We start from the raw sequence: 25071 nt of genomic DNA, 5'->3' as shown, positions 1-25071 counted from the left end.
CGGTGCTACACGCTGAGTTTCCAGGAATAGGGTCTCTCTTTTGTTGAGAAAGTGCAACTCCATCTCCTGCCTTGGTAATGGTTATTAGAAGGTCTTTGCTTAAATGAGAGATTTCCCACACACTTGCCTGTAATCCCAGCATGGCAGGGGTTCAGCACAGGCAAAGGGAGTCTCTGGTTAAAATATTGGCTGCATGTGACTGAACATCCCTAAGGAGCAAGACTTGGGGTCACTGGCAATTTCTGCTCAAGTGCTACTGATCAGGTCACATGGGATGGCAAGGAAGTTTTAAGTGTCTATTTTAACATTTACAGCAAACAAAATGTTTCAATGTAAAAAGAACCACCCACCAACCATGCAGGAAAGGGTTGTCAATACTTACTGATGATCACTAGCAAGAGGATGACAGCAACCAAAGCTACAAGGGCCTTCATCTGCAAGAGGAGTGCAAAGACAGGCAGGAATTACCTTCCTGACATGAGACCACATGTTTGGCTTGTTCTAAATTAAATGAGTCACCTTCCTGTTTAGATCCAGGACAAGATATCTGTTCCCCTATCCCAGAATACTGTTGATGCCACTCCACAGACCAGATGGAAGGGAGTGTATTTCAAACAAATCACTTTAGCTGACACCAATTCCTACACCAGCTCTCTGGTGTCTCTTGGTTTAGAAGGCAGAAAGAAAGAGGGGAGTTTGGGGTAAGCTGCATACCTGATTTGGAAAAAGCAACCCAATAAATCAACACAAGAGTGTATATAGATGTGACCATATACAACATCTATCAGGCACTAGAAAAATGTTCCCTGATATCTCAAACGCCGGGGCCAAATTTTTTCAAGCCTAAGTACCTAAAGTAACACTCTCCCATGTAACAGTGGCCTGATTTGCAAAGGGTTGAAAATTCTGGCCTGAGTTAAACGCTCTCCCTCTGCTCTGTCATCCTGAATCACCTTTGGAGCAAAGCTTTCTGCAGAGGGAAAGTACAGGGCACTGCACCGCTATCCATCTCAAAGAGCAGAGATGGTGACTGGGTCCGAGTTATAGAGTGACATTGATGGTCAACTGAATTACAGCCATGTGTGTGGGCACAATTGACATTAGTGCTACACACAGATGGAAACTGGACTAGAAGATCCTCAGCACAACTGGAGATGTAACACCATGTGCTGCTAGAATAGACATGACTGTTGTTTTCAGTTGGAAGTGCAGCCAGCCCAGACAAACCAACACCATGTTTAGTGGATACTCGTGGGCCAAGGCTGTATTATTAATTACACATTTTAAATGGTGTCCAAGCACTCTGCACTGCATTGGAATTTCTTCTACATTGCAGATGAACACAAAGCCACTTGTTCATAGTTTATAGATTCTAAGACCAGAAGGAGTGCCATTGTGATCATCTGGTCTGACCTCTGGCATAACAGAGGCCATAAGGCTTCCCTGAATTAATTCAATTCATGTTTGAACCAGATCAGATCTTTTAGAAAAGCATCCAATCTAGATTTTAAAATTTGCCAGTGATGGAGAATCCACCACTCTCCTTGGTAAGTTGTTCCAAAGGTTAATTACCCTCAGTTAAAAATATGCACCTTATTTCCAGTCTGAATTTCCCTAGTTTTAACCTCCAGCCATTGCCCTTGTTAGACCTTTGTCTGCTACATTGAAGAGCCCTTTATTATCAAATGTTTGTTCCCTTAGAACAGCACAGTCCAGGAACACCCACTGTTCTGGATCATTATCGAGCAGAACCCGTCATCAGCATGGACGCATGTCCCGTGGAATGGTGGATGAAGCATGAAGGGACATATAAATCTTTAGCGCATCTGGCACATAAATATCTTGCAATGCTGGCTACAACAGTGCCATGCAAACGCCTGTTCTCACTTTCAGGTGACATTGTAAACAAGAAGCAGGCAGCATTATCTCCTGAAAATTGTAAACAAACTTGTTTGTCTGAGCGATTCGCTGAAGTAGGACTGAGCGGACTTGTAGGCTCTTAAGTTTTACATTGTTTTATTTTTTGTTGCAGTTTTTTTGGTACATAATTCTACATTTGTAAGTTCAATTTTCATGATAAAGTTATTGCACTACAGTACTTGTATTAGGTGAACTGAAAAATACTATTTCTTTTGTTTTTTACAGTGCAAATATTTTTAAGCAAAAATAAATATAAAGTGAGCTCTGTACACTTTGTATTGTGTTGTAATTGAAATCAATATATTTGAAAATGTAGAAAACATCCAAAATATTTAAATAAATGGTATTCTATTATTGTTTAACAGCACGATTAATTAATTGCAATTAATTTTTTTAGTCGCTTGACAGCCCTAATTTTTAATTGTTCAGTTAATGTCTTGTACAAAATTTCAGTTTGCCTCAATATAAAATAATCTCAGCATTTTGATATCTCAGTTAAGGATGTACAAAGAAAATCTAGAAAGGCAACTACAGAGCAAAGTGGCAGTGAGCTCAGACAGTTGTTTTCTGGTAACAATGCTGAAGGGTTTGCTCCTTGCATTGCTATTACTTCGCACTACCACTTTGCCCTTCCATATCACCTTTCCTCCGATTTTAAAGCCCTTTGTAAAATACTCTTGTAGACCACATAATACCCCTGTGAATAAAGAGGAGTTGTTACTATCGTGGCTGGGATTCCTATCCTCCAGTTGTGTCTCTCCTAAAGACATACTCACAGCTACTGTTGCCTCAACAGGCGTAAGTACAATACATTAATACAGGAATAGCAGAAGCATGGCCTTCAATACAGAGCTGAGGCCTGCAAAGATTATCTTCCCCAAACACATGATACTCCCATCTTCACCAAGCAAAGGCTGCTTGAAGTAGACAGAGCAATGCTGGTACTCATGGTCTCTGCCGGCCTCAGCTCTGGATTCAAGATAAGAGTGGCTGCAAAATGCCCCATCTTCATACAAGCTAGATAAAAATCTCAGATTCTTGCAACCTGCCCACGTTACTCTTAGTAGGGCCAAGTTTTAAGAACATGCATTAAGAAATCCACTCCTTCCCCTCTCCATTTACTCACCTTGCACCCTCGCCACCACATCTGTCTTCGAAGCTGTTTGGATCGGTTGCTGAACGCTGTTGCATTGTCTGATAAACTTTCTGTATCACATGGAGAGAGAAAAGAATTAAAGGCACAGCAGCACGGGCACGTCCAGAAGCACAAGCACATCAGAAAAAAGGCCCCTGGTTCTGCAAATTCACTTATTTTTAAACTATAAACTAGGCAACCAGGGAATATACACAATTGCCAAGTGCTTCTGCATAATTATATTGAAATTCAGCATGCTGCGTTTCATCAACATGCTGAATTTCACTAGCAACACAGTAGAACTTTGCCAACACAATGACTAGGAGAACTATTATAAATGGGGAATGTATTTGACAAATTGTAAGTGAACAGACAAGAAAAAAATCAAGGCTACAGCAAGACAAAATGGTCTGTTAGTTTGCATAACTGTGGCAACACCATAAGTATACTAGAAACTGTAAAACTAATGGAAATCAGCACAAGATTTGATTGTAGTGTTCTGCATTTACGCCTTTCTCCTGAAACACAAGGTGAAATTGCCAAGCGTTTAATGAGAATTGTTAGCTCTGCAGAATAGCAGAACAAGAATTAGTGAGGTTCCACAGTAACTTGTAAGGGTCCCAAATACATTATAACATATAAAGTCAAGTCTTTTATAAGTGGACCCTTCAGATTAAAAACACAAAAGGCTGAAAGAGGGAGAATTACATTTAAGTTGAAATATCCAGTAGGACTGAAAAAAAAACAAAAACCCAAAGTGTTGCCACAAGTGACCAGCTCAGGACAGCAACAGATGACAGGTACAGAAATCTAGAAGGTATGTGAAGAGAACAGCCATGACAGGATGGAGACTTACCCCTATCTGGAAATGATACTAACTGGGGAGGTGTTGCAAACATCAGCGAGGTCAGAAAAACTATACAAAGGGACCTACAGAGGTTAAACATCTGGACAGCAAATAAAATGAAGTTTAAGCTGGCAAAATGCAAAGCCAATACATTGGGGGGATACTAATCTGAAATGCAGCTATTCCAGGGAGGGAGGTTCTCTTCCAACACTCCTGTCTTCCCAGAGAAAGGGTAGGGGTGAGAGCTGGTAAACAAGAACTTACAGTTCCAATTTCAGGGCCATGAAAGTCAATGCAGAGGCACCAAGGGCAGATTTACAAAAGGTATTTAGGCACTTAAATAACTTAATAAATCTGGCCCCAAGTCATGACCCAAATCGATAACAGTGTTTTTATATAGGGCTCTGCTGAGATCACATACGGAGCATAGCACACAGGCTGAATACCAGCAGGCTGCCAAGTCTTTACTCCTGGGGGAATTCTGCGCCACTGCACGTGTGCAGAATTCACGTCTCTTCCCCCTCCCCGCCCCCAGGTTTCTTTGTTTTCAAGAAGAAAAATGACTTTCTGACAGGGAAGCAAAGGGAAGCCACAAGAGCGGTCATGCGACCCTCCCAGGGTTTTGGGTGCCCACGGCAGCCAGCAGAGAGGTAAATCACTGTGGGGCAGGACTGGGGAAGGCCCTGCTGGTGGCTCCTATCCTGCGCCAGGCTCAGCTGCTAGTCCCAGTTGTGTGGAGGAGCATGGGACTTCCTCTTCCCCTGCACAGCATCCAGGGCCGGGTCAGACCCACCCCCAGATTTCTCCCCAGGCTGCAGGAAGCTCCACAAACTCCCTCCCTTCCACTCTGCTTCCTGTGCCGATCACTCCTCAGCTACAGGGAGAGGGATCACTATACGGGGAACTGCTCCCCCATCCACCCAACCCCCATGCATCCAGACCCACTCATACCAAGACCCTCCCTCCAAGCCTCAGCGCACCAGAACCCCACCTGCTGAGCCCCCCTGCACCTGGACCACCCCAATGAGTGACCCACACCCCCACCCCACAGAGCCACAACCAGCTACACCTGGATCCCCACCCCACTGAGCCCCACTCCCTCAGCATCTGGACCCCCCCCCCCACAGAACTCCCCACACCCAGACCCTCCTGCTGAGCTCTATCCCTCCCACACATACACACACCCCTGCTGAGCCCCAACCACCTTCACCTGGACCCCCCTGCAGAATCCCATTACCATTGTACCCAGAACCCCCCAACAAATCCTTGTGCCTCCAGATGCCCCCCCACACCCAAATCCCCCATTGAGCTGCCCACACCCAGACTGGCCCACAGAGAACTGTCACCCTACACCTGGATCCCCCACACTAAAAGCCCCTCCACCCTTGGATCCTGCCTTTCTGAGCCTGCCTGCCTACACCTGGTACAGATAAGAATGGGCCCTGAGGTATTTCTGGGGCAGGCCCAGTCCTTGCAGTGTCAAGGTTGGGTGGAGCCTCACTGCTGAGTCCATGTCCCAGGGGGAGCTGCAGAGTGATCTTCCACCTCTGTGCAGCCAATGACCTATGCTCCACAATGCCATGCTAGAGCCTCCATATTTATTTGACAAATAAAATTTGCAGAATTTTAAAACACTGTGCACAGAATTTTTTATTTTTTTGGCACAGAATGCTCTCAGGAGTAACAAGTGGAGGGAACATGAAGTGCAACTATCCCATGTAAGGGGATGGAAGGAGCAATGAAGGAGGAATATTTAGAGAACTATTCCTGGGCTTTTAAGAGATGAAGCCGGGGGAGGAAAATTATACGCGACAAGTTATAAGCACCAAGGGAAAGGAAATGTTTAGGGAGGCTCAAGGAAGTACAGGGATGAAAGTGGAAAAGGGGAGGCTTGGCTTCCCAACAGACAGTAAGATCAGCAGTCTCAGGCTGGAAACAGTCTCCCAATGGGAGTGGTGTATCCATGGAGACACTTCAAATAGAGCAGATTTGTCCGGATTAGTGGTAAATATGCCCAATGGCCTGTGATGGGACACTAGATAGGGTGGGATCTGAGTTACTACAGAGAATTCTTTCCTGGGTGTCTGGCTGGTGAGTCTTGCCCACATGCTCGGGGTTTAGTTGATCGCCATATTTGGGGTCGGGAAGGAATTTTCCTCCAGGGCAGAATGGCAGAGGCCCTGGGGGGTTTTCGCCTTCCTCTGCAGCATGGGGCACGGGTCACTTGCTGGAGGATTCTCTGCACCCTGAAGTCTTTAAACCACGAGTTGAGGACTTCAATAGCTCAGACACAGGTTAGGGGTTTGTTACAGGAGTGTGTGGGTGAGATTCTGGGGCCTGCGTTGTGCCTTCTGACCTTAAAGTCTATGTAATTAGGATATTGTAGGAAACACTCCTGCCCTGGACCCATGAGGAAATGTGCTTTAGCAGTCATCGTCTCTCTCTGATTTCTAGAATCTACTGTCATGAAATGGAACCAAACACCACTCCCTGGCAGAGAGGGATGCAGTGTACAGCAAAATAGCCACAATCACCAGGGGAAAGAAGAGGACTTTCAATCCCTGCACTAAGGTTATTCACAGTGGTGTTTTAAAGCTGCCTAGAGGAGCATGCTGTTCCCCAGGACTCAACATGAGGGAGAGGAGGCAGGAAGAGAGTTCTAGAATATTAAGTATTCCCACCTGATTTATCCTGTAAGTCATCCAGTCTCTCTCCCCTTTCAATCACCTTGGTGATGTTCTCCTGCATGACGTCAATGACTTCATCCACCTGGTTCTGGACACTAGAGGAAAGTAAAGCCATTAGAAATCACACAGGCCTAACAGTACCAGGTGTTATGAACTCTATATTCCAATACCAGTGCTTCGGCGAAAGCTGTTGGCACGGAAAGAATGAGCAGCAGTTCACCAGTGATACAGACAAACCCAACAGCGGAAAGGTCATTGGGACATTTGAGAAAGTCTGTGGTGGGCAGGATTAGCCCTGTGTGTGATGCTGTCCCAGGAGATAGGGGGGCTCTCTCCATAGCGCCATTTACTCTGCAACACTTTCTCATCCTCACCCCACGTTCAGGCCAACTGCCTGGAAAGTTGGAGCAATATGTTTATAGATGAGGCATAGTCTTGGTCCATGAACTGAAGGGTGATTGTACCCTGAGTAAGGATATTAGCACTCTGTTCTCAGAGGAAAAGGAAGGAGCTTTAATAGCATTTTATTGCTCTTGCAGTTCCTGCCATATTGTGCTGTTTGACTTTTCTAATCCAGCTTCAGATCTCTCAATGTCAAGAGTTTGAGCTAGAACCTCGCACTGGTCTCCCTGCATTAGCCTCCAGGTCACCTTCAGGACTCGCTCCACACTGCAGAGGGGTATGAAAGTGGTTCAGTCTCTCAGATCGGGATTTTTAAAAAGGGGTTTATGGAAGTATGCATCCAGCTCACTGAAAGTCAGTGTGAGTTGAGTGAGTTGATTTCTGCCTTTGTCTTCCTATCAAAAGGAGAGCAATGAAATGGAAGATCTGAAAGCATTCTCAATACCAGAGTCACTTTTTCAAACAATGGGTTGAAGAATTAAATCTGTTCTATTTTTGCTGTTGTTGGGGTGCTGGGATTTGGCAAGGACTGAGGAAGTCTGTTAGTTAAGTGTGGCCTTTTAAAGAGCTTGTCATGGAGGCTCTTTTGTTGCAGAGTAGTATGTTTCTTTTGTTTTATAACCTCAGTCACTATGTCCTTTCTGGAGTGCTAAACCTCATCACAGGGCTGTTAAATAGCCTGGGGATGAAAGCATCAGGAGGGAAGGACTTCCCCAAGGAAGTCTACAACTGTATTTGAAGAATCAGTTGCATTTGCCCAAAATGAATTCAAACAAATTTCAAAGGAACAGATAAAGTAAATTAAGATGAACTATCACATCTCAAAAAGAAAAGGAGTACTTGTGGCACCTTAGAATGACGTGAGTGTAGCTCATGAAAGCTCATGCTCAAATAAATTTGTTAGTCTCTAAGGTGCCACAAGTACTCCTTTTCTTTTTGCGAATACAGACTAACACAGCTGCTACTCTGAAACCTATCATATCTCAGCTTCTGAATTCCGTACGAGAGGTTAGTCAACAATACAGGTAGTTATTCTGCTGCACAGTAGCCAGGTTCAAATCCCTAAGGCTACTGCAAATTCAGAAGTTAATGGACAATGCCATAAAATAAAACTCAAAAGTCACATATAACAAAAGTACTTAAATACATTTTGGAGATAATGCACGTTTGTCTTTACTGGAGATGGAAATCAGAAACAGCTTAGGGCCCCTGCAATATAACTCGTCATATGAAATGTACTGGCCTCATGGGACAATGGCAAGAACAGTTGTCTCTGAGGCAGTAAAAGCTAAGCACTGGACAAAACCAGTGTTTTCTTCAATGCAAGTAGGTTCTAGGCTCTTCCTCTGCTAAGATTATTTTGTTCAGTTTCTTCGACTCATAAAATGCATGGATTGAATATACATTAAATGTCTTGCGTATACTGAGTCTGCATAGTTTGAAAAGCTGGACGTAAACCTGAGAAGGAGAAAAACTAGCCATTCCCACATATTCCTGGATATATGTGTGATGTACTAATGGAAAAGGTCCAATGCTTTTCCTATGGCAAAAGATACATCAAAGAACATTTCCAATAGCTAATAATTCATGCTTCCTTAGCAACTACAATCTGAGGATCTCAAAACACCTAGCACCAATGATTTCATCCCTGAAACACGGCTGTGGGATAGGAAAGTATTATCCCTTCCCATTTCACAGATGGAGAAACTCAGAAAAGTGACTTGCCTCAAGTCACAGAGGAATAGGTCTAATAATAATGATACCACCTAGCTGGCACGAATACAGTGCTTTCCATCAGTAGAGCTCAAAAACATTTTACAAGAGGTATTATCCCCACTTTGCAGATGGGGAAACTGAGGCACAGAGGTGAAGTGACATGCCCGTGGTCACCCAGAAGAGCAGTGGCAGAGCCAAAAACAGAATCCAGGTCTCCCAAGTCTCAGTCCAGTGGTCTTTCTTTTAGCCCACTATGTCGCTAGTTCACACTTGTGACGGGTTGGGTCACAGAAACCCCCTTGGGACTGCCACCTGATGTGCTGAGACTACCTCCGAGCCCATTTTCTCTGGCAGCTTGGGACTTTAGCACCCTGTCTTGCTGAGCCAGACATGCTCACCTGCTGCAAACACAGATCCAGTTCTGAACCACGTCCCCCAAAAGCTGCAGGCTTAACCGAAAACTGCTTAAGAAATGGTCCTGTCTCCAGCATCCAGATACCCAGTTCCCAATGGGGTCCAAACCCCAAATAAATCCGTTTTACTCTGTATAAAGCTTATACAGGGTAAACTCATAAATTGTTCGCCCTCTATAACACTGATAGAGAGATATGCACAGCCGTTTGCTCCGTCAGAAATTACTTGCTTGCTCTGGGTCAATTAATAAGCAAAAAGTGATTTTATTAAATATAAAAAGTAGGATTTAAGGGGTTCCAAGTAACAACAGACAGAACAAAGTAAGTTACCAAGCAAAATAAAACAAAAACACGCAAGTCTGAAGCCTAATACAGTAGGAGACTAAATGCAGGTAACTCTCACCCTCAGAGATGTTCCAATAAGCTTCTTTGACAGACTGGGTTCCTTCCTAGTCTGGGTCCAGCAATCACTCCAACCCCCATAGTTACTGTCCTTTGTTCCAGTTTCTTTCAGGCATCTCTTTGGGGTAGAGAGGTTATCTTTTGAGCCAGCTGAAGACCAAATGGAGGGGTTTCCAGGGCCTTTTATATTCTCTCTCTTGTGCAACATCACAGCCACAAGATGGAGTCTCTAGCCACCTGGGCAAGTCAGATGTCTATAAAGGATTCAGCTTTTTGCAGGCCGACGCCATTGTTTACATGTTAGTTTGAACTGTTCTCAGGATAGCTCAGATATGGATTGGTGTTTCCCAAAGTCCACTGTTAGTTAAGTATTCCCAATTACTTGAATAACCCCATCACACTATGTTGACCAAATCTGCCTTATGTGCTTCCTACAGGAAACACTTTAAATACAAGCATAGAGCCAATACTCATAACTTCAGATATAAAAATGATACATGCATACAAATAAGAGCTACTGAATATATTAATCCTAACCTTTGCAAAGATATGTTACATGGCATATCTAGCATAAAACATATTTCAGATATTTACACTCATAATCATATTTCTATAAAGCATTATAGGGTGCAATGTCACAACACTCACCTAATATTCCTGTCTCCTGAGCCCATACGTTCCTCTCATCAATAGCAGAAGATATTATGGGGCTAGTTATGCATGGGGCACGCATAAGAACTCCTATTATAATAAACTGCAGATTTGAAAAAAAAATAAGGGTTCGGAATAAATGAAGAAAAAGCTTTGGGGGTCTGCAGCTCAAGTAGTCTTACAATCTGAAAGGGATTTAAAATATACAGCATACAGACAGAGAAGCTGCCATCAAAACTTCACCAGACACAAGAGGCCTAGAGAGATGCAACTGCAACTATTAAAACGGAAGTTCCGAACATTTCGAGATGAATAGCGAAAGCCAACCCAGCCCCACAACAATTGTAGGGCTGATCTTCAAAGGCGCAAATGTCCCTTGGGTGCCCCACTACTGGGGGCTTTCAATAGGAACCCGGCAACTAACTGCCTTTTGTGCCTTTGAAAATCTCCCCCTAGGTGTGCTCATTGCTCCAAAAGAGAAAAGAGGAAATCCACCAAAAAACAGAACAGCAGCACTTGGCTTTTCAAACCACTATTAATAAAAACCTGGAAACACAGGGGCATAGCCATGGGTGGTCACTAATTAAATAGTGAGGGTTACGCATCTGTCTTGGCATCTCATGCCAGGCTTCGTAAACCACTGCAGCTGCACTTTTGTAGTTCCCGTCATCAGCAGAACCCTCTGAAGCAAACTGCTGGCTTAACGTTGAGCTGGAGAGGAGGTATTTTTATATGGATGAAAACAGGGCACAAAGCATTATTCTACCGTAGCACAAAAAAGAAACTAGCCCTTTTCTGCAGCATATCATAAATTCAGCATGAATTGTTTTGCTACAGGTAGAAGCCTGACTCCCCACAGTTGCTTGAAATCTTCCACTACAGAAGGGCAGGAAGAGCTGCTAAATCTACTGTCTGTCTACCATTCCCCATATTGATGAAACAGGCCTGGATACTCACCCAATGTTTCACCAGCTGCCTCTTAAATAAAGAAAACAATATACAACTCATGACACAGGCAACCTTAACAGACTTTTTTTTTTTTTTAACTTCACATTCCTAAACGAAACATGATAGTAGAAGTGGTGCAAGCTATTCCAAACAGACTATCTTCAAATACTGGATCTACTAAACAAATCAGAGTCACTTCTAGTGAATTAATTTATTTCTTCCTTTATCATGACACGCTGAGCTTACCCAGGGGCTAGCAGATGCAATCGTTCTGCACTGGATGCACACACCCAAATACCCATATAATTAAAACAGTGATTCACGACCAGCACCTAAACATGTTATCACAAAGTGTAGGCAGTAGGACTTCTGGTGTCACTATAAGCCCTGGACAAACTTGGGTGACTCACAAGCAATTACTGCTTCCAAGCATAAGATGGGTGACGAGAGAAGAAAAACAGTCACTGGAAAATTAAAAATGAAGGGGGCAATCTTGCTAACCCTCTGTTTACCAAACTCTCACGGTTTCACACGTGGAGAGCTAGCAGACTCAGGGCTAACATTTGAGGCACATTTACTTTGCTTTGCAGTATGTGGATGTTCTTAAAATTATTCATTGGCTTCAAAGTAATGAAAAATCCTCCCAATGACAGGTCTGTAACCAAATTCTCTTGGTTCAAACCACCAATAGGAATGTATAAGGGATGCAAGCGATGTTACATTGGGAGTCAGAAAGGAGAGGACTCAACGTGAGGGAAGGTGTTCAAGTAAATCCATGCTATGTACAAGACTCAAAGCATCTGTCATACAAGACGACCTCTGAAAAAGGTCTGTATTAAATGGCTATGCAGCTCCAGACGACTAAAAGTTGGACACTTCATATCTCAACATCCCAGTGTCCTCTGATTACAGCTAAAAGCTATGCATTGGGTGCTCCAGATCGTTATTTATTTGTGTTATAGTTACGTCTCAAGGCTCCAATCGTCATTAAGCCTCCATTGTGCTAAGCACGGTACACATGCATGGTCAGAGAGACAGCCCCTGCCCCAAGGAACAATCTATATAGATAAGACAAAGTGCAGTAGAAAGGAAGGATTATTTATCCCCATTTTACAGACAGGAAATGGAAACACAGGTTAAGGGGCTGTCTATGCCACAAGCGAAGGGGTGATTGTAGCCCAGGGAGGCATACCCATGCTAGGTTTAATCTAGCGAGCACAGGGAACCACTGAAGACAACATGGTGGCACTGGCTGGGAACCAGATGACACACCCGCCAGGGACCATGGTAACCTTCTCTGGTTCCTCAGTTGTGCTAAAGCCCAAGCCACCACATCTTCATTACTATTATTACCTGTACTAGCTAGATTAAAGCTAGCCCAATTATGCCTACATTCATTTGCAGGGTACACCTACCCTAAGTGACTAACCCAAGGTCACACAGAGAGTCTGGGACTGACCAAGGAATTAAACCCAGAACTTGAACCCCACTTCAGTCCCTTAACCAACCTTTCTCGCTGCCAGCCAAAGAGGCCTCTCTAGCATGAGAGTTAAAGATCACAAAGGTGTCTACTCACAGTGCAGTTTTGGAGCAAATTTACTATTTCAACTAGTTCTATTTGCTTCACGTTGGAAATTCAAGCAATAGTGAAAACAAAACATTTTTCATTTTATCAGAGTCCACTCCCCTGCCAAGTAAGAAATGTATTTACAGGGAGAGAACTACTGGCTTTTCAATTATTTTGCTCCTGGGTCTGTATCCTGCCAGGTTTCCAAGTGGAAAAAATTGAATTCATCCTTGCCAGGAAAATGAGTAAAACAAAAGCATACATGTCTCCCATGGCCCCACTTTAGACTAATGACTACAAAGATGCTGGTTTTAATAAGGACAGAACATCACACAAACCAGAACACCAGCATTGAGATCACTCAGCTTAATTTGATTTAGTGTCTGCTTTAATGGTCTACCAAGTTCTGAAGGAAAGGAACCTACCTTTCCCTTTTAGATCCACTGGGCTGTGAACTGACTAATATTAGGTGCAATTCATACTGCCAGGCTTAAAGAAGGTGCCACATTCTTCAAGTGGCAGAGACGAGTGACGAAGACCCCATGCTACCGATGTGACCTGGGCGTCCTCTCCATGCCTGTTTTTGGGAATAGGCAGTTTTCTAGCAGGCAGCATTGGCTGCACGTCCCCTCCCACTCTCAGTGATGTGTTGTACACTTGGATGTTATCACTAAGGTCCCATGTACTCTGTGGCACATTAGACCTCTGATACAGCCACTTGGAAGGTAGGGAAATGAATATGAAACTGACTTATACAATCAGCAAAGCAGACGTCTTTTATGCATTTTGACATTACGTTATTTCACACAGCCTCCAACATTTCCAATATGGCTCACGTTTTCATATTGACAATGCAAAACTACACTGCAGAAGTCGTTGGAGGCGGAAGGAATATGACTGGAGGGTTTCTAGAGCTAAGAAAGGGGCAGTCGGAATCTTAGAGCACTAGGAGGTGGGGGGATGTATGGCCCATTTTGGGGTGCAGAAGAAACACAGTTGCTGCATGCTTCTGCAAAAATGATCAGTAGTGAACAGTTCATGTTGATCATTGAATGGCCACTCTCAGGTTTCAGATTCAACACAACTGCAATCAGTGAGGCAATCTGCACCTCTCGTTAGGCCTGTAGACACTAGAAAGGTTAGCACCCATATTACAGCAATGGTGCTTTTGCACAGTTGGTAGCAACAACAGAAAGGAATCAAAGAGTCAAGGTGGAAGAGGTAATAGCTTTTACTGGACCAACTTCTGTTGGTGAGAGAGACAAGCTTTCCAGCTCTTCTTCAGGTCAAGAGCTCTGTGCAGCTGGAAAGCATGTCTCTCTCACCAACAGAAGTTGGTCCAATAAAAGCTATTATCTCCTTAACCTTGTCTCTCTAATACCCTGGGAGCAACATGGCTACAACACTGCAAACAGAAAGGACTCAGGTGATTTTACCACTGAGTCATAAAAACCTGCCTGGAGCAATTTTTTCATGATCCATTGATAAATGACTGACTCCTCTTTACAGTAGTAGTCAAACACTGGTAGAGCTCTGCTGTGGCTGTAATATGAGTGCTAATGTTCCTAGTGCAGATGCACTCTAGGAGCAATTGTTTCAGACTTTGCATATTCAGAAAGACAAACGCTGCACTGGTTTCTGTTCAATTCAAATTTTTAAGGTCAGCTTAAAAACAAGGCTAGAATCAATCGTCATCTCAATGAAAGCCTTGATTCCGAAGCACAATTTGGCAGCAATCTCCAGAGCTGCAGAATCCACTGGGCCCAGCTCATTAGCATAGCTAAGAAATCTGCTTAACGTCAACTTGTGTGAGTGAATTGTAATGAGGTACTGTGAAAGGTGAAATAGCCTCAAGTGTGATACAATATTTATAGTCAGTGGAGATAAATGTAGCACATTGGGAGAGGTTTTCTAAGGGATTTAGGCTCACACATCTCATTGCCTTAAATGGGACTTCTGCTCCTAAATCCCTCAGGTGCTTTTTAAAATTCCACCCAGCTCGAGTATCTCATGTGCTTAGCCTTGGATTATTCCAGTAAATAAAATTCTAAGTAAATATTAATACCCCCCCCTTTAAATGTTTAATACTGGTGAGAACTGCCACTCTCAGAGCCCTGGATTCCAGTGCCGTTTCTGCAGAAAAGGTATGGTACATGGGCAGTGATACATGCTTCCCCACCCATTCATCAGTGCACCCGAAAAGGTGACTTGCAGAAGGGAACACAGCATTAGGATTATGTCCTTTTTAGCTTCTCTTGAAGCAAGAAAAGTTTGGGGGCTGTTCAATTCTGCTCGTTGGCTACATTCAGTGACAGACTCGGAAAAAAAGAAGTACCAAAAGTGCGTTCCAGCACTATTGCTTCTAAGTGATAGTACCGGAAGCACTAAAACACCCAAATAAATGCTGTAACCGCGTTCTGCAACATTTCAGCATGACTCAAGCCCTGGTTACATTAGACAGTCATCCCTTCGCTAGCTAGAATACATTCTTATGATTGGAGAGTTAGCACAATGACGACAACGTGAGGGCCAAGGTCCTAGGGTAAACCACATTTATTTCTTGGAACAAATGGTTGTGCAGTGTCTAGCCTAGTCTTCATAATCGTGTTGTTAACGCCAGTTAAATTAGTGAACAATTAACTCAAGTTAAAGCAGGAACATAAACTCTTGTCTAGACTCTATGACTTTCTAGAGTGAGAGCTAAGCAATGGAGAGGGGAAGGGATTTTTAGTCAGATCGCTCAAAAGTTTAATGCCAATGACTCGTTAACATTCCGCATAAAAGAAGTCTGCGTTAAAGATTCAACACCCTTGCTCCTTCAGCTCAGGCATTAAGAGCTCACAGTAGTCACTCCAAGACCTCCCAAAAGTTCTCCAAGCAAAACTAGGGAAGACTACACTAGACATTCCTGATATTTTGGAGGTTTAAAATACCTTCCAGGCCTCCTTCACAAGTACATCATAAATATCAGCAAAAGGGCACAAACTCAATTTAAAAACAATCCCGTGCCAGTCACCTTTAATTCTGAGCACTAGGGGCAAGGGTATAGCTTAGGCTATGTAGCCCATTCCACCTTCACCTTTCTGCCAAAACCACCAGTTAGAGGCAAATGCAAAGTGGACACCCACCTACTAGCATCAGTCAGATTCACCAACTCACTGAACAGTAGTGAGAAGCCAATGATTTCCATGGAGGTTTCTTCCAGAACTACTAGGAATGTGCTGAATACAAAGGAGCGAACAGTTACATAAGGAGAAGCAAACCACAGCCCTATGGGAGGAAATTCCTTCGGTCCACCCCACAAACGTAGGCAGATATCAGAGAGCATCTAAGAGGCCCAACTGGGCTGTTTCCCAGTGTAAAGGGTACGAACTCCCCCTCAGGAACCCGGAAACTGGGCTGGGAAGAAGCGACTCCACCAGCCACTTCTTATTGTAAAGCATGACCTCAAATGCACCCGTGCTCCACATGGGTGAACAGATGCCCTAAATCTCTCCTTTCGCCTACACCTGACAACATATTTATGCCTTTGATGTCCCTCACCTCAACTAATAGGACCTCCCTCCCTCTCTGCTCTACCTTACAGGCTGCTGCTCGAGTCTCCATTCTGACAACTCGCACCGTCTCCTTCCCCTCTGTGAGAGCCCTCACCAATTCCCCCTACCTCTCGCATTCAAGGCCCTCCACAACTTTCTTCCATCTCTGCTCCGACTCCCCCATTACTCCTTCTTACCTATTCCCCTTGCATCCTTCTATCATCTTCTTTCATTCTGCCCCTTTTACCTCAAACAGGCTCTCCTGTGTGCCCAAAATCATCTTTCCCTTGCAGCCTTTCAGTAACAACTGAACACCCACCTCCTGCCCCTCCAAAAACACTACTAAGGGGAAATCTGCACCATTGTGAGCTTGCACCTTCCTCTGGCCAGCAGGTAGAGTATGCATCTAAACTGTTCTGGTGGAGCAGTGACTGTTCCAAGATCATAGATTCCAAGACCAGCAGGGACCATTGTGATCATCTAATCTGACCTCCTGTATAACACAGGCCAGAGAACTGCCCCAAAATAATTCCCAGCGCAGATCTTTTTAAAATCAAATTTGGAAGTTTTTCTGAATTGCCAGTGATGGAGAATCCACCACCACCCTTTGTAAACTGTCCCAGTGGTTAATTACTCTCCTTTAAAAGAAAAGGAGTACTTGTGGCACCTTAGAGACTAACAAATTTATTTGAGCATAAGATGCTACTCTGAATACTCTCAGTTACAAATTTATACCTTATTTCCAGTCTGTATTGTTTGTGCATCAAACACTACAGACTCTTCCCAGTTTCATTTTTCTTCCCATCACAACCTCTGTCTTTATCCTCCATCTCCCACAGAATGTCCCAAAGGAGACTCCTGCCAGGGAGAACAGACTTGATACCCCCTGGCTGCTGTCTGGCTCAACACCCATTCCTGACCAGCGGTTAAAGATACCAGGAAGAGGACAATTCCTGGTTCCCTTGCCTCTAGAGGCTATTGATGATTTGGTGCTACTTCCCTTTGTCACAGAAGCACTCCTTTTACTAACACTTGCCACTTTCCAGACACTAGGACTTTCACGAAAGAGCACAACAGATGATGTTCTTTTAATTTAATAATCAGAGACAGCACTGACAGGGAAGGTAAGATCTCAGTTATTATATTTAGTGACATTAGCTTGTTGCAGTGACTATAATCTGCTTCTACGATGACTATACACACTTGTCTGCACAGATGATGGTAACTGAAGACTGTCAATTAGGTGACTCTACCTACTTATTCAGTTCTAATTGACTAGCCCAAAGTAATTAGCACTATGGAACATCATGTCACCTTTTCCAATGGTCTGCAAGAAGAACAGCTTATAAGGGGAGCCAACTTCCCAGTATCTATCTATTTATCTATCGCTCCTAATCTGAACCATATCCCGTCAAAATTTCTGTGCTCTGCAGGTGTATGACTCGGGTCTGACCAGAACTGCTTTTAACCACATGGGATCAATATAGACTAATCTCAGAGATGCACTGGCTTTTACCTCACATAAAACCAAAGAAGAATATAGATTCTGAAGCCACAAACTAGATGATCTAATCTGGTTTACACAAAGCTGATTGCCATCTAGATTTCCCCTCTGAAATTTCTGTTCTAGCTCTCAAGAATGAAATGTTCAGGAAACACAAATATATTTCAACAAACTGATGGTCCATTTATGACACACATTCTCCAGCTGTGGCCAACCTTTCCCCTCAGTCACTGTGCAGCAAATACTACCATTATAGAGTCGAATAAACTGGGACTTGCAGTAAACAGAAGCACTGAAACCATTGCCAGGAAATTACTCTCAGAGAAGGGATCTAGTTTTGTTAGTTTCTTCCCTTTTGTTCTGTATAATGGATGGTTAGAATCCAAATTTTAATTGTTTCCTGTTTGTTCAGCTGTTTTGATCCTAGTAAATCTTTCCCGGTCTCCAAAGGTCACAAGGATCTGCTCCCTGTATGATACACTGAAGTCCAAAGGACTGCCAGGTACATGAGAAATCTGGGTAGCACTGCACTCCTGAGCACAAGGATCTACTTGGAACACCAAGGGGCGGACAGGAAAGGGATAATAAGGCAAAAGATGGGACAAGAATGGATGGGAAAGGCAACAGCAGAGGAGGCACAATAGTGGCTCAAATTTAAAACACTGTCTTTACTATTCTGTAAGGAAGTTTTGTTATGAATGTTAAATGGTTACTCATCAAATGGAACAACAGTTTTCGATAGCGCATCAGGCTACAGTGCTACAAACCAATCTGTGCACCCATGCTAGAACGCAATCAGCTCTTTGATAACTTGGGAATTGAATTTCCTCTCCTTGAAGGCAGATGGGCATGCTGGTGAGAAAAGATTAAGTAGGAGTTACATTCCCATTGTAAGACTGAGCAGAAACATGTTGGTAACTAGGGGTGACCAGATAGCAAGTGTGAAAAATCCGGGCACCTTTTATTTTTTTTGCGGGGGAGGGAGAGGCGGGCGGGCGGGAAGGGAGGATAGTTGCGTATATAAGACAAAGCCCCTAATATTAGGACAGTCCCAATAACAACAGGACATCTGGTCACCCTTCTGGTAACAAAGCAGCACAATTTAAAAATACATAAATAAAATGGTATCTGGACTATGGATCCAAACTCTAAGGAACTTACTGCCTGATCTTGTCATTCCTGGGTCCAAACCTTGGTCCTGCAGGTCCTCTCCTGCCAGCACAGAACAGACACAGTGATAATGAATCCAATACACACAGGAAAGCCTGTCTGACCCAAATGGTTAGGTCTTTCACAGGGTTCACAAAGGGGTGACATTTCAAATTAGGTCAAAGCACGTGCAACAGGAAATGATCCTCCATCAGCAAACCAGATCCCAACCAGAGGGTCTCTTCCACCCCTAACTGGTGGGTGGGTTGCCCCTATTTTATTTCCTTAATCTTAATTTATATTCATTGCTAGTGCTCCCCCTGATCTCACAGCTGCTGAATCAATCATTCCACAGGAATCAGAAACAGATGGCAATGTTTCATTCCAATCAGCTCTACCTGTTAGTAAGACGGAGCTGCCTTATATTTTCAATTTCCCCAGTTCTGGTTTGAACAGCGATTTGGCCCAGGGTATAGCACATCCCCCCACTTTGTACAACACCCACACAATACCCATATAGCTACTCACAAGAAAAAGTCCTCCTCCTCATCGGAATCTTCTTCTAAAAGGTTTCTCTGCAAACACAGAAAAAAGGTTTGCTTCAATCAATTAGAAACCAGAGTTTCCCACTCTCATACCCACCATCCTTCTCACCACCGGTTGTACATGACTGTGGAACACATCAATGCTCCTTGTTAAATGACCAGAGGGGGTATTCTTTTCAGCCACAACCCCACCTCCCAGAGGCTGAACTGGAAGTCTCTGCACCATTACCAGTAAACAAGAGACATTTGCCAGTTCAGTGAACGCATGGCACTACAGAGAACTGCTACTAAGCCATTGGCTGAGCTCTCTTGTGGCCAGTTTTAATGGTGAAAATGAAGTCAGTTACAAAGGATTTCTATCAATTCCGGTTTCTCTATGTAACGTATGGTCCAAATTCACTTTAAAATAAGACTAAGTAAAACTCTTAGGTACTCCAGTCCTTAAAGCACTTCCATATACAGATTAAATCCCAATCCGTTCCCAAAGGGCCCATCTGTAAAACATTAAATTCAAACCACACTAACTACTAAAAATCTTTCAAAACCTTATACCTCATGTAATTACTTTGTTTTGTCCTACCCACATGGAAGACCATATGCATTTCCATCTCGGAAGATGCTGTGGTTTTTAAATAAACTGTCACCTGATGATATAAAGAATGGGAATGAGGATTAAAGTTAATGGATCTGCTCCCCCACCCTGCCAGCAGAGAGGATTTGATTGTTAACAGAGAGGATGAACCTTTTCAATTTTTACATTGGGGTTATGGTTATTAATGGATTTTATGACTAGAATGCTCTGCACTGAGCAACTAGTTCCTATAGTATCCCATACTGTAACTGCAACGAAGATACACAGAGTGGAGCTGAATTTGACAGCTGGATTTTCCTCTTGTTCAGCAACAGGGTCTTGGTGAGGGGAGTACATTTCTGGTAGTGGGGTTATTTTCACACTCTCTCATGTTACATGTTGCACAGTTACCGCAACACTCTTTAGTAATGCATTTTGGCCTCCATTACAAATCAGTGGATAATCCTTGGACTGACCTTCTAAGTCAGTCTTGAAAAATCCTACTGTACCAAAAGTTGATTTGACAGCTAAAACATCATTAGATTTTATCATCATCATCATAGTAAGGAGAGCCAAGTAGAGTGGGCATCTGCGCTGAGAATTTCCATGACAATCTTGTAAGGTTGCTTTAAAAATAAGACATTGGCTTGGTTCTCCTTTTAGGGGCTGTTGGCATGCTTTATATCCATAACAGATGCTCCAAATCTTCAGGTCTATATCCTTTTTTAGGGTTAAAAAAATAGTTGAGAAGGAAAAAATCCTTTGGGGTTCTCTGTCCCGCACTGGACTCACAGATCTCACCCCACCCTCATGATGCTAAGAGATGCTGTTCCCCTTGTGTTTGGTTTTAAATTCCCATATTCCCATCTAAACTACAGCTTAAACTGCATTTGCTGAACCAGTTTAAACAGAGTCTAGAAATCGTGTTCTAGCCTAGGTATGGACTTTTGTGGTGCAAAAGCACTTCCCCATGCAGCCAAGTTGTCAATCATCTCACTAGGAGGAATTATAAGCTAAAATAGTCAGTATTTGAGGCTACAGCCTGGCTTCCAGGCTCGGTTTAAATACTGTTTGACACCCAGCACTCTGGCTAGACAAATCACGTTCAAATCCACTTTGTATGTAATAACGATTTAAACCAGTTCAGCACATATATTTCCAAGCTCAGCATAGATGGGCCTTTGATACAGAAAGTAAATTCCACTGCGATATAGCAATCACTAGCCCTCCATTGCCCCTGGCCCCCACTGCCTCCCTACCCACCTCTCTATTCAGAGCTTAATTTGTCCCCTGGCTTGCCAAGGCTGAGTAAGTTTGCTGTGAAAGGCAATATTAACACCCCTACAAATATCAATTTTCACAGGAGCAGACTTACTAGCTAGCAAGTCTTTTAAAAAACAAAACAAAACCCAACAGCAACCAAAAAAACAAAACACAAAAAGAAGAACTTGTAAAGCACCTTATTTTGTTTCTATTCTGTTTAGGTCCAGTAAAGGAGAGAGACAACTGTACATTATTATTACTGAGTCTGCAAAAAAAACCCTCATGTGTCACTTTTTACAGACTAGTTTAACTGAACAGAGAATGCACAAATTACAAGACTCATTTAAAAACAAAGCTATACCAGAGTCTCTTATCTTAAGGACCTATGCGATTAGGATGCTGCAGATAAGAAAGCTGCAATTTGCCCTTCCCATGGCACAAGTCATTAATTCCCAGCCTAGTTATCTCAGTTACCTTAATGCTCATTTACAGTGCAAGTGCCCAGAATAAAAGAAATCTGCATGCAAATTACAAATAAATTACACAAGAAAATATGCAAGTTGAGAATCCTATAGTATAGCAATTCCGCTGCAAACAAAGAGAAATGTAATAAAAAGCACTGCTGAACACCCTGCCCTGAACTAGTCTAATGCTACACTTCATGGTGAGGGGTGCAAATACCGTAACTCTTTTATTGCAGCAGCACTCTGCACAATCAAATAATCGATGACTGGGACATTCTGATATCAAGCTCTTTTTCCCACTCCCCATCTATAAAGAGCCATTCACACTTATAGCACTATGTAGTTAACAGATGCAGCTAATCTGTTTAAAATTAAGAACCACCCTACAATCTTTAAAAAGAAAAGGAGGACTTGTGGCACCTTAGAGACTAACCAATTTATTTGAGCATAAGCTTTCGTGAGCTACAGCTCACCTCATTGGATGCATGTGTTTCCACAGTATGCATCCGATGAAGTGAGCTGTAGCTCACGAAAGCTTATGCTCAAATAAATTGGTTAGTCTCTAAGGTGCCACAAGTCCTCCTTTTCTTTTTGCGAATACAGACTAACACGGCTGTTACTCTGAAACCTACAATCTTTGTTACATATTATTTATATCTAATATTTCCTCCAAAATAAGCAGGCTAAACCAAGTGACCTGAAAATAAAAATAAATCGAATTACCTCACCAAGCGTACTGAATGTTCGCCACCTGCCAGGCTAAGAGGAGTTATTCAGCATATCTCAAAATAATGTCACTTCATTAATTCCTTTTATATCCCACCAGCCAGGTCCATGAAGCTGTGGCACTCCATAATATATCACTGGGTTACACCACAGTTACAAGAGACCCCTAATGGAACATGAAGCAGCCTTTGAGGGTGGGGAAGAAAATCAAATAAATCCCTTTTCTGGCATTTAAATCTTTGGTGTGTCTCCTCAATACAAACACTGACACACACATCATTTACAAAAAGGAAATGATTTAGCACACACACACAGCACTCTGTCCCAAGCTGGCTCCACATTCCAATGGAGTTATTCAATAGCTGTGAAGTCACTGAGTAATGCATTCTATGGAATCAGCATTGAGTGGAGCTAGACAGAAGAATTAAATGGGTCCTCCCCACCACACTTTTTGAAAAGGTGCCTTTTCACCTAACACACTGACTGCCCCCCTTAGGCTGTTGGTTGGGCTATTCAGCATTGGTGGATTTCATCCATTTGCGGTCCACTTTAAACATGCCCTCCACTGTTTCAATGGCATTGAAGTCATCAACGATGAAGCTGTGTGGTTAAGCTCACTCCAAGATGGCTCTCAGGCCGCCAGGGAGTGCAGAGTTAGTAAATATACATCGCTCTTAATTAAGGCAAAACAAGGGGGACGAGGTACAAAACATCAATAAATGCACAGAAGGCTACTGGCTGTCAGGCACTCACCCTTTCACTTTTCACCGAGCCAGTGACATCATCATCATTTAGGTGGCGCTTGAATTTTGGAGGCATGTTTTCTATTCACAAAAATGGTCTTGATCTTCCTGTACAAGGAGGTGGCAGAAAAATATACTACCTAGAAGGGAGAGGGAAACAAACATCTCTGAGATCTAACTGTGCTGAATACAATTTTCTATCAGATCATGCAAAGAGTTAGTCACTCTCTCCCCTTCTCCAGTGCTCAGGAAAACACCTACAAGTTAAACAGAATCCACCTACAAATGCCATAGGCAAGAGAATGAAAAATCAATGAACTACAGCAGCAATATTGTGCTTTCGTGGACCCAAAGACACTTCTTAACGGAACAGATTATTTAGTTTAGTCTAATTTCTTAGGCCTTGATCCTGGAAACACTTAAAGGTACACGCTTATCTTTGAGCATGTGACTCTGAGTGCCACATGTGAATGTCTGTATGATCAGGGCCTTGGCCTTTAAACTTTATGGGGCAGGGACTGTGTTTTTCTACATCTTTGTAGAAAAGTACCCGGCACATAGCTGGATGGCTTCAGAAAGTCCCTTGGTACAAAAACAACAGAAACCAATTTTATAAAAAAAAACAAGAGGAACTGAAACAGGAAAGAAAAGAGCAATAAAACCCTAAGAGAGACAAAGGTTTTTGACCGAGTACAGTCTGCTCTCTCTTTTCCACCTTGTCCCCCATTCTAATGTTACTGCCAATAAGGTGCCCAGCTGGCAGCCCTGAAGTGCTAAACCCCTTTTATCCACAGGACAGATCCTTCACATGTAGGCAGCAGAAGTGTGCAAAATTCACTAACATTACTCCACCAACGTGCTTCAACCCTGACCTGACAGACTGCCCGCCCTCAGCATCTCTCCGGAGTGTAACACAGATGCTGACTGTGGTGGAGAGCTGTGCCGTGTACATTTCAGTCAGCTAAGAAGTACACAGAGACCAAACACCCCATTTCATACCAATCACTGAAAGATAATGACAGTTTGCATGACTGACCTAGATTGGCTTTGGCCCAATAACCAAGAGGTCAAAGGTTCTGGATCCAACTATCAGTAGTTCCCTGAGCCACCCAGCTCCACCCTAAGTGGACGGAGTGTGGCTTTGCTGGTTTGAACCCCAACACATTCCCCTACCCGGGGAGTTAGTGGAGATTAAGAGTTAAAATCCCAGGGACCCTCCATCCTGGAGAGAGGACATGGGGAAAACTGCACAGATAACAAGAGGCTGTGACAATACAACAAATGCTGGAAATTTAGCAAACGGCCCAGCAAAGTGAGCACTGTCTGCTCTCCTTAACACAGCCTGTCATATAGAAACAGAGCAAGATATCTCCCCATTTAGTGATCCACAACCAGAAGGATGGGATTGCTAATGCAGGTAAAGAACAACATTCCAGACCCAGGAGCACAACGGGCACAAGCTAGGGATTCTAGGTGAAGTCACCCAGCCAGCTGTCGGGGACCAGTGAGTACAATGGTCACAAGCTAGGAGTGTTGGGGGTGTCACTTAGCTGGCCGGGACAGAAGCAGGGACCACAACAGGCACAGGCTGGCTATCAGGGGAGCAGCGAATACCATGGGCCAGGCCAGGGGTTATCGGGGGAGAAACAAGTGCAATGGACGCAGGCTGGAGGAAGCTAGATGTTTGTGGAGATCCCCCAGTGCAAGGAAACTGCTTTCCCCCATGCTTCTCTTGCAGAAACGCCCCCCGGTTAACCCCACCACCCCCATGTAAAATACAGAGCCTGGGAGCAGAGGAAGGAGCCGCTTCACACAGCAGACCCTAATACCAGCTCCTGTGCAGTGTGAGCGCCCGCAGGGCCGCCAGGCAACAGCAGAGAGG

The 25071-nt window shown here is 43.5% G+C and overlaps 1 protein-coding gene across 1 annotated transcript in view; it reads right to left on the bottom strand.

Moving 5' to 3' along the window:
* VAMP4 (vesicle associated membrane protein 4) overlaps positions 1-25071 on the bottom strand; it is a 31086-nt gene that overhangs the window by 5722 nt on the left and 293 nt on the right. The window contains exons 2-7 of the mRNA XM_077824127.1: positions 23200-23329; positions 19406-19452; positions 18890-18940; positions 6584-6684; positions 3047-3126; positions 383-434 (exon numbers count right to left, since the gene is read on the bottom strand). Of these exons, the coding sequence (XP_077680253.1) occupies positions 383-434; positions 3047-3126; positions 6584-6684; positions 18890-18940; positions 19406-19452; positions 23200-23265 (397 nt within the window). The 5' untranslated portion in view covers positions 23266-23329. The remainder of the gene's footprint in view (positions 1-382; positions 435-3046; positions 3127-6583; positions 6685-18889; positions 18941-19405; positions 19453-23199; positions 23330-25071) is intronic.

This window comes from Eretmochelys imbricata, chromosome 8 (assembly GCF_965152235.1).
Source record: "Eretmochelys imbricata isolate rEreImb1 chromosome 8, rEreImb1.hap1, whole genome shotgun sequence".
NCBI lineage: Eukaryota > Metazoa > Chordata > Testudines > Cheloniidae > Eretmochelys > Eretmochelys imbricata.
This window is presented reverse-complemented; position numbering and strand designations above follow the sequence as displayed.